General features: G+C 38.7%; 1 protein-coding gene across 2 annotated transcripts in view; it reads right to left on the bottom strand.

Moving 5' to 3' along the window:
* itgb3b (integrin beta 3b) overlaps positions 1-10131 on the bottom strand; it is a 33422-nt gene that overhangs the window by 8268 nt on the left and 15023 nt on the right. Inside the window, exons 1-10 of one of the 2 annotated variants that reach the window (XM_079594810.1) lie at positions 7339-7512; positions 6597-6682; positions 5555-5759; positions 5221-5473; positions 4691-4853; positions 4447-4608; positions 4182-4277; positions 3995-4084; positions 3278-3412; positions 1677-2103 (exon numbers count right to left, since the gene is read on the bottom strand). In XM_079594810.1, coding sequence (XP_079450936.1) covers positions 1677-2103; positions 3278-3412; positions 3995-4084; positions 4182-4277; positions 4447-4608; positions 4691-4853; positions 5221-5473; positions 5555-5759; positions 6597-6682; positions 7339-7414 — 1693 coding nt within the window. In that variant the 5' untranslated portion in view covers positions 7415-7512. Of the gene's footprint in view, positions 1-1676; positions 2104-3277; positions 3413-3994; positions 4085-4181; positions 4278-4446; positions 4609-4690; positions 4854-5220; positions 5474-5554; positions 5760-6596; positions 6683-7338; positions 7513-10131 lie in introns of those variants that run through there. The other variant, XM_079594809.1, reaches the window with a different exon arrangement.

Here is a 10131-nt window from a genome sequence, read left to right on the forward strand (position 1 = left end):
GTTCTGGTTAAGCGAGAAACCGACCCCCTTCCAGGAGGTACACAACTTCAAGAGGTGCACTACAGTATTTTGTAATTTTACATAAACTATTGGGCCATTCCAACTCAAACGCGCCCCAGTAGAACATCAGCACCTCGTCTGAAGAACAAACACACGTCTCAAATAGGTCAACACATGGTTTAGCCTGCCAAGTTCCACCGAGCATGTTTATTTATAAGAGCTTGTTCTCGACTAACGCACGAGACGTTTTAGTGTTATTGTAGGTAATTCCTTTGAGGTGATGTGAGGCAGGGAACAGAGAATCTTACTCGTAAAGAAAGACTTTTGTACAAAATAACAGGCTGTGAAAAACAGAGCCTTTATCCTGCTGGTTGTGAGTTAGTCAAGGCTGAGATGCAGTAGCCCTAAAAAGTACGTGGACCCTTAAGTCACACTTAAAATGTATGAGTGTCTTTGCATTATTTGACAAAATATTAAACCTTTGTAAGATTTTAAAGTGAAAACAAAAATATTCAGAAACTTTCTAAATGTCAAACATTAGTAAAACATGTCTATATGTCTATATAATGACCTACATGATCTGAAAAAAATAAATAAATCTGGTAACATTATATTTAATATTTTTTTTAAAGAAAAAATATTATTAAAATATGGAGTTTCAGACAAACAAAAAGACAGTAACTACAAAACTTAAATACAACACACAGGTATTAACGAGTTCACACTTACAAATAATCAGTAAAAAGTATGCGTATTTGGCGTGTTGTCCAAGGGGAGGTTGGTTAATAAAACTTTGTTAATAAAACATCATAAAGTAAATTGTAAACTGTATGTGTTTGATTCACTAAAAAGAACAGTTCATAAAAATAATTTGTTCTGGAATCAGACTACATTTGTACTGTACAGTTTTGATTGACTAAAACAAACCAACTCATATGTTTTTTATTCACAAAAAAAGACCCAACTCATAAGAATCATTCGCCTGAGAATCAAACTACACTGGCCCTGTCCCAAATGGCACCCTAAACACTCCCGGTCTTCCGAAGAGTCCGCACTTTCGTGACGTAAACGCTGCTTTGACTGTCCGGTAGAAGTCTGCAACGAAGCTCGCTTCAGTGCGGGCTCGGCAAAAGTGTGCATCGAGGGCGCATATCGACCGCAAAGGGGGGCGCTCGAGTGCACCCTTCTGAGACCTAAAATGACCAAAATTACACCCTACAGTCTCATGAAATTAAAGGACACGCGGCAGCCATTATAAGTCCGTAATAGACCGAAAGTGCATATGAAGTATGCCATTTGCGACAGTATGGTTTGTACAATGGATTCACTATAAAAAACTGACTCATTATAGCCGTCCGTTATATTATCAGAGTGGTTGGCAGGAGAATACAAATGCAAGAACATAATTCAGAATAGTACTTAGTGTCTAATCATAAAAAAGGTCTAGAATCATTTGTTTGCAAATGCCACTGCATTTTATACATTTTGCCTGTATAATTATTAAAACCTCTGAAAACCAAAAAAGAGCTGAGTATTATCAGCATCGGTCCTAGTACTGAGCCTTGTGGTACTCCATATGGTTAATGTCAGATCCATTTAGAAACCAACAGTCTAATAAAACCCTATCACAGTCAACAAAGTACACCCAGCTTCCCCTAACCCAAATCATGTCTTACCTGAGCAGAGCTCTCCTTTGTACCGCAGGCAGCTGAAATCGTCACACTCACACCTCTTCCCCCACACCTTGCCAAAATCATTATTGTGACACACGCATTGACCGCACACGCAGTCTCCACGGCTGCTGCAGATCACTTTGTCCGGCCCGGTGCAGGCGTCCTGCTCGGTGGGGCTGTAGTCCCCTTCTGCACACTCACACCTGGGACCCAATCGTCCCGGGTTACACAGGCAGATTCCACACTCATAGGTGCCGTTGCCGTGGTGACAAACAGGACTGTCGGGCTCTGCCCTAGCTTGACATTTACACTCACACTCAAAGTTGACTGTGATCTGCAAGGTGTCTTTGAAGCCCACTGGTTTGATGGTAAAGGTCTTGCGCTTCTCCTTGGGACAGCCCCTGGCCCGAGCTTCAACACTGAAGGACACCTGTAAAGGAGATATTAGGGAAATCCAGGGTTGTTACAGAGCACCAGTGTTCAAAAACATAAATTATTGCATTATTACATTACAAATTAGAACAGTGGGACAGTGTTACGCTCACACTACTGTTCAAAATTTTGGGGTCAGTACGATTTTATTTGATTTATTAATACTTAATCATTTGATCAAAAGAGACAGAATAGACTTTTACATTGTTACAATAAGTTTCTATTTCAATTAAATGCTGCTTTTAATTAGTAAAAGAATCCTGAAATATTATTGTTTTTACTGGATTAATTATTGTTTTTGGATCAAATAAATGCAGCCTTGGTGAGCACAAGAGACTTATTTCAAAAACTACCCTAAACTTTTAAATGGTAGTGTATATTCAATTATATTTAAATAAAACAAACTTTATTTAGTGTTACAAATTCTTACTAATTAACTATTGAATAAAATGAACTAAAATATATTATAATGTCACTTCAATACATTACACATCTGCCACAATAATGTAATGTTTTTTTAATTCTCCATTTGAAGACTATTGTTTTTGAAAAAATATAATATAATATAACAGTTGAAAAATAAAAGTATACTTGAAATATATTTTATTTATAATATATTTATATTTCTTTTGTGGATGTTTAGACATCATGTACATGACATATGCGAGTCTTATCCTTCCATTGTTGACAGTGACATTGTTGAAATGACAGACAGTCTGAACTGAAGGCTGGGTGGTGTGAGTCAGAGCAGTATGGCAGAGAACAGAAAACGGGCAAGTCTGATGCCTAGACACACTCAGCAAAATGAGTAATGGCACAGTTACACCCACTTGTCCTGTATGTGTGTAAGTTTTTACAGTTAACCATTTACAAGGAAGGGAGTGAAACCACAAAATTTTATGCAACTCATTTATCAAGGAAGGCAGATGATTGCACATTAGGACATTGAAGGGCATTTCCTGTGCTCGTCCTTTTTTGTGAAATATGTCAAACCATCAGATTCAGGAAGGGACCAAATTGACTCTTAGGGAGTTTTGGAATAAGTGGTTTGGTTAAGCAACACCAGGAATTTAATAGAATAAAGAAACAATGTGAGAATCGAATGAGATTGAAGGAAGAAATTAGAGCGATGGACAGAAAGAGCAAAAAAAAAAAAAGAAGAGGATACTGACGGTATCTCCTCTTTTGAGACCAGAGCAGGATCTTAGCCCAGGTATAACCTCTCCATTGAGACATGTGGCATTAAACGTCAGACTGAGCTCTTCCGGGACATTCAAGAGCTCCAGCTCAACCTTAGAGCGCAGCTTCTGTAACACAAACACAACAGCAAACAATAGATCAGTGACCACAGACATGTTAATGTCCCAGGTTCAACACAAGTACAACTTTATTGATAGCATATGTGGATCACCACAGAAAATCTTTTTAAACTAATTTTTGAAACATAAATCACATTCTTTTTTTGTTGTAATCAACATTAATTTTGACTGAACAAAGTGTACTCTTTTTCTGTGTTCCCAGTTTTTATCCCTGTATATTTTTCAGCAAATGTCGACCAGTTGATTCATGACTTGTGACAGCTCTAGGACTATTGTTAAAATTACAAATTAAACTTCCACATTTTTGCATTCCTATCCATGTTCAGTCGGATCGATAGAGGGGTGAAGCCAAAATCAAAAGTGCATTTGGAATGTTGAAGTTTTAGCAAAAGGGAACGGCACAACCCTTTTTCTGTTTTCTCTAGTCATGCAGCACCGATTTCAAAAAACTTTTGACGTTTCAACTGCATAGACAGCCAAGTTTTATTAAAAGCCCATCATGTCAAGAGTGAATTTTCCCTTAAGTTGAACCCAGAAATGTATTTTGGCAATTGTAAAAAGGGACATTACAGCGTATGCATCCTGGATCAGCTGGATGACGTTATGAGAATCCTCGGACAGCGTTCCCACTGCAGTGCCAGGGATCAGCTCACTGTAGTTCTACAATGGATAGAGGAGAAGTCTTTGAAAGTGTCCTTAAATTTTTTATCAGACATTTACCATATTGATTTACGGTAACATTTAATAACCTTCTTACCTTATAAAGTGATTCCACGTGGCTAGTCACAGCAAAGATGAGATTTATATTGTTCTCTGACATTTTCTCTGTGATTAATGCCAGTGATGGGTAGTCCTGAGAAATGTTTTAGAATGCATAATTAAAGGTCATATGCTGTACACACTTTATAGTGTGTCTAATACTAAATATTCCATCAACATTTATGTTTTGTCTATATGTTCCACCCGAACTTTGTCGTGTTTTTGTGGAAAAGTACTTAAAAAGATCAGCAGAATATCACTACCATAGTTGTAGACATATTGTAGATGTTATCTGTTCCCACATAGCATTGGCCGTCATTGGGTCGCACAATTCCCGCCAAGCGCCCATCCAGTGCCACGTGTGTCTTGGCATCTGTGGTGAAAACCAGTAAGTGAGATGCACCTGGTCTCCAACCAATTTTATCCTGGGAGAAAGACAAAAATGATCAAATAAGAGAGGTCCAAATGAAGGTAGGCCAAAAATACTTATAAAGGTGCCACTTCAACCTTGCACACGGCTGCCTGTATGATGGCGTCGAAGCCTCCCTCTGGGGCGTCCCTGTTCCGGGACACCTTCTGTTTCTTCACTTCCTCTGTAAAGCGGCCCACCTCCTCCGTCAGAGACAGAACATGTCTGTAGCCAAACTGAGGCTGGCATTTGTACGGAATTCTAGCATATATAATAGAGAAATATTTAAAGACCAGAAAGGAACATGAGAATGATGAGAAGGTTCAGGAAGTTGAAATATGGGCTTCTACTAATACTGGTAACTGTATAACCATGCCAAACCGACCTTTGCTGGCACAAATGAGTCACAACATTCAAGCTTTAGAAAACAGCTTACAGTGTAATACTTATTTTGTATGTAACTCAGCGAATAGAGACACTTCAACCATAATAGCAGTGTGACTAAAGATAATAAATATCATATTCTGTCAGCTAACAAGCACACCGCCCAATTACATGTTTGTAATAGACACCTATCATCTGTAATGGTTATGTTCAGCATGTAAATATACAGTATGTCATCACTCACGAGTAACAGGGATTTAACACGGCCTCTTGAGGGGAGATGTACATGTACGGGGACACGGGTTTATCCACGAAAGCCCCAAAGCCCATGCGCAGATTACTGGTGGCTTTGCTCATCTCTTCAGTCAGGCCTTGCCCCAGCCGTCGCAACTGAGACAAGTCGTCATTCATGGAGTAGGACAGGTCCATCAGATAATACAAGTCCACAGGGTAGTCCTCAACCTGACGGACTTTCAGCGTGAAGACCTGGGAATCATCTGTGAAACGCCAGAGTAACAATTTGGTCTAATGGAGTAACATGTCATGCGGTTATTCGTTTTTTGGGTTGATGAACTCACCAGGTCTAAGAGAGATTTGCATACTCTGAGGTTGGATCTGGGTGACATCGGTGGTGGATCCCGAGGCCTTGTCACTGAGATCCTTGTTCTCCGTCACATGCATTTTGCTGATGGGATACTCCAAAGCTCCTCTCCTGCATCCTGCCTCGATGAGGTTCTTCTTCAGGTCACATCGGGAAGAGCCAGGCACATCTTGTCCAAAATCCTGATAAGCATTTGGTACAGTTATACTGGGACAGGACCGTTAATAAAATATTCGGCAGCAAATAGAATTACGGAAAAACAAATCAAACACTCCTAGCCTCGTCTGTCATTGGTTAAAAAAAGAAGGTAGTCCTGCCTCCGAAGTCAGGCTAATGGTTAAGCCAATATTTTTGTAACAAAACATTGACAATATAGTGGTTTTCCATAAGACATCCTCTTTGAGTTGTTTAATTTAAGTTGAATTAATCGAATGTCAAAATTCTTCCTTTGCAACGGCAGACTTCTCTTTGGTGATGTATGCTGGACTTCTCCATAAGCTCACATTCAGATCTGCCACCATCCAACCAACAGCCAATTGATAGATTTAAATCCCAATTTTTTTTTTCAGATAATCTGCTTCACTTGGATCACAATACAGAAGAAAAGATCTGTCGCTATACTTCGGTTGCATTGTCATTGTGATGACTACACTGGAAACCATGTGGAGGACAGTAGTGGTGATCGTAAAACCAGTCTTGAGAAACAATTCATTGTTGTAATGTTGATTTAAATTTGAGAAAATCTGTTTTGTCATGAAACAAGACAAAACAAAACCTTGACTCAGAGATGAGGCAGTTTATTTAAGTGTTATCCAGCCTATTTAATCTCCACTGAGTCATGATCTGAGCATCATCATACTGAGATATCGCTAATATCTAAAAAAAACCTGAGCCATTAAGACTAACTGAACGTTTGATTAGACTATCAACTATCCATCACACATACTATGCAGGAATCTTACTGTATTAAAATCTAAACATGTTTCAGCTCAGTCATAATTTATTGTAGAGCACCACACCTCTTGAAAGCACCAGGCACAGGTAGGATGCACTGCCAGGCACTGCTGACATGTGCTGGCTCCTCGAGAAGTACAGATGTTGGAGCCTGCATGGAAGAGAAAGGAAAATGCTCATTTTTGATCTCCAACTGGATTTAAAATGCATTTAAACTGGCAGCCAGTAGGCTTATAGAAACAAAAACATGTCTAATCATTAACATATGATCAGTTTCATTGCCTCCATTTGTAGGGGAATTACCAGCATTACCAGCATGTATCAGACAAAACATTTTACAAACAGAAGTTTATAAAGTTCACATATACTCATCAGACTTTTATCAGACCTGATCAGTCAGATATTCAATGTATAACTGAAAGTGAAAAAAACACATACCAAAGTTTTATAAATGTGGGTCAATTTATTGATAATGTAGATGCTTTATGGTTAGAAAGAAAGAAAGAAAGAAAGAAAGAAAGAAAGAAAGAAAGAAAGAAAGAAAGAAAGAAAGAAAGAAAGAAAGAAAGAAAGAAAGAAAGAAAGACAAAAAAAGTGTGTCCGGATAAAATGAAAGAAATAAGCTAAATATCTGACAGTCAAAATTAAACGTATTCATTCACCCTCTATATTAAATCACGTCAGCAGACATAATTGGCGATGTCAAAATAAGATAAAGTATCAAAATGCGACCAGACAAGACAGAAAAGTTGTTATAGGACAAAAGCTAGATTTAGAGAAAACTGAAAAGACAGGACGTAACGTTACCTAGTCCAGTATCAATTAGGAATACAATCACACAATAAATCCATAAACTGAAGAGTTTGAAAGCAGTTTTCTCCATCTCGGTAAACGGGTGAGTGGATACAGGCGTTTATCGCTCTTCTCTGGGACACCGGCGGTTTGTGCGGTCTGCCCTCCTCCTCTTCCTTTACGCTCTAGCATAGATCAGACCAACACCAAATATAGAGGAAATTTGTGGCAAAACTGGGTTTATTTCCGAGAGAGGGGGCAGAGGAGGGGCCGACTTCACGAACATTTGCCACAGCTCTTGAATTGAAACCGTAAATAGCATACTTTTAAAAGATCTCAGTTATAAAAAAATAGTTTTTTTTTATACGACAATATCTTTGGTACGTCATCAGATTAAACTCTTCTGATCGATTATGATGAACCATCATTATTAGCCAACTAACATAAAATATGACTACTGGTTGCCTAATTGTAAGTCTAGCACAAATGTGAAGTTACTGTAGCCTACATCACGATTGTGTTACCCTTGACTTGGTCAGCTGGAGGTGATCTAATGAATTCACCTAAACTACCAGCTCATGGGGCTGACTGACACTGATTTGGCAGACCTTGGGCTCTGGTTAGAGTAGGCTACAACACATTGGATTTGTTTTAACACCACACCTGTTAATAATTGTTTAGTTGTAAGGCTATTTGACTTAGGCCTACTTGAATTAATTTCATGAACAACAGATCTTTATCTTACGTTGTCTCTTTTAATGTTTCTAGTCTCGTATCCTCGATGTTCAGTCCTCCTTCAAACAATGAAAGATGCCATAGCCTACAGAAATAAATTGAACATATTTATTTTCATTCGATTACAGATGTTTTTTTATTATACCAAAATGTCAAGTAATAATTTTGTCAAATGTCACGTTCTTGACACCTCAAATGTCATTTTTTTTAAAGTGAGCACGGATTTCAGGAAAATAAAAACGCGCTATTTAAATCTTAAATCTTACAGCTCCTGTTGCTTCATGCAATAAATAATACTTAAGGGTTTTCAACAGTTACCCGCCCATTTAAATCTCCTCTTTAATTTACCCAGATGATGATGTTGGTATAGGCTACTGTTCTCCCTCTAGTGGCTGAACTGTGAATATGTTTAGTTTTATCATGTGGACCTAATGCTCTCTTAATCTGTTTTTAATATTATCACCTAGCAAAAACAAACAGTTTGACCTGACATTACTGTCAATTTGGGTAAACCCTCATTTACAAGTGCTGTCACATGGATTTTTCTACAAATTTCACCATGACACAAAAGAGGAGACATTTACCAACATACAAACATAAGTTATTTTCATCACTTGACTTTAGAATGAGCCCAACTGATTTTCCAAAATATAAAATCATCCGTCACCAGATCAGTGTCTTTATTTTGTCGCATTGTAACTCTTCGTACCCTGCTTATCCATTCTAAGACTGTTACAATTGCCAAACACACATTTCACACTTCTCAGTTGTAATAATTTGTTTAGAGCATACAATGTCCCTGAATCTGACTATTCTACACATTTCCTCTCTGATTTTATTACTTATAATGTTGCATGCGCTTTCTTTGTTTTTCTTTTTCTGAGGATAAGACATAGGCTACAACACACAAATCCAAGCAGAAATGCCATGCAACAATATTAACCAAACATTTGACTTCAATCCTAAATTAAATCTGAAACTTTTTAATGGTGAATGTTATAGCTAAAGATCATCTTCAGGAATATGATACACATTTGTGCACCTTAAAGGAACACGCCAACTTTTTGGGACTTTAGCTTATATTCACCGTATCCTCCAGAGTTAGATAAGTCCATACATACCCTTTTCATCTCCGTGCGTGCCGTAACTCGGCTTCGCCATCTGAGAGTATAGTTCTACCAGAAAGACTCGGGAGAATAATGCTGTAATCACTTAGTATACATTTATTAACAGCTCAGCAAGCACAATATGATATAAATATCTTTGGCGTAGGCCCCGTCCGTAGCTCGTATGCCGCGGGTACGGAATCTGCATATCCTGCCTGAAGATGAAGGCAGGGGCGCAGTCAACCCCCAGGAGTTATGGGAAGGGACCATCCTGGTGGTGGTGTTGGGGAGGATGGAGGAGAAGGGACATCTTGGTGGTGGTGGGGAGGATGGAGGTAAATGGAAGCGTCAGCATCTGCGAACTCAAACATGTGTACCTTTTGATCTTTTATAGTACGAGTATTTAGAGGACGAATGGATAAAGAGAAGGTATTCAGTGACGTAACGATCTAGTCTTCCCGGCAGAACTTACCATAAAGCTTTGATTGATTTCCCAGTATGTATACGGTTAGAAGATGGCTGTGTCTCATGTGACCTTGTTATTTGTACACGCTGAGACTATAAAATCACAACATGTAAATAGGCATTATTTTGTCACTTATTTGGAGCAGTATGCTAGCTGGAGCCGTTTACCTCCAGTCTTTGTGCTAAGCTAGGCTAGCGGTGGGTGCGTCAGACAGAGTTAAAGCACGCATAGAGATGAAAATGGCATGGACTCACTTATCTAAGTCTGGGGGATACGGTGAACAAGCTAAAGTCCCAAAAAGTTGGCATGTTCCTTTAAGCAGAGAGGAACTATGCCAGGCGAGGCCTAGACTTTATTTACCTTTTTATAAATCTGTGGCTGGAATTAGAACCTGTTTGCCTATCAACTTTCAGAGCACCAAACATGAGTGGCGTAATGTAACATGTCAGTTTGAAAAGTTAATCAAGCTTCCAAAGACAATCATTGAGTTCTCTTTTACAA

This window comes from Phoxinus phoxinus (assembly GCF_949152265.1).
Source record: "Phoxinus phoxinus genome assembly, chromosome: 21".
In the NCBI taxonomy this organism is placed as follows: Eukaryota; Metazoa; Chordata; class Actinopteri; order Cypriniformes; family Leuciscidae; genus Phoxinus; species Phoxinus phoxinus.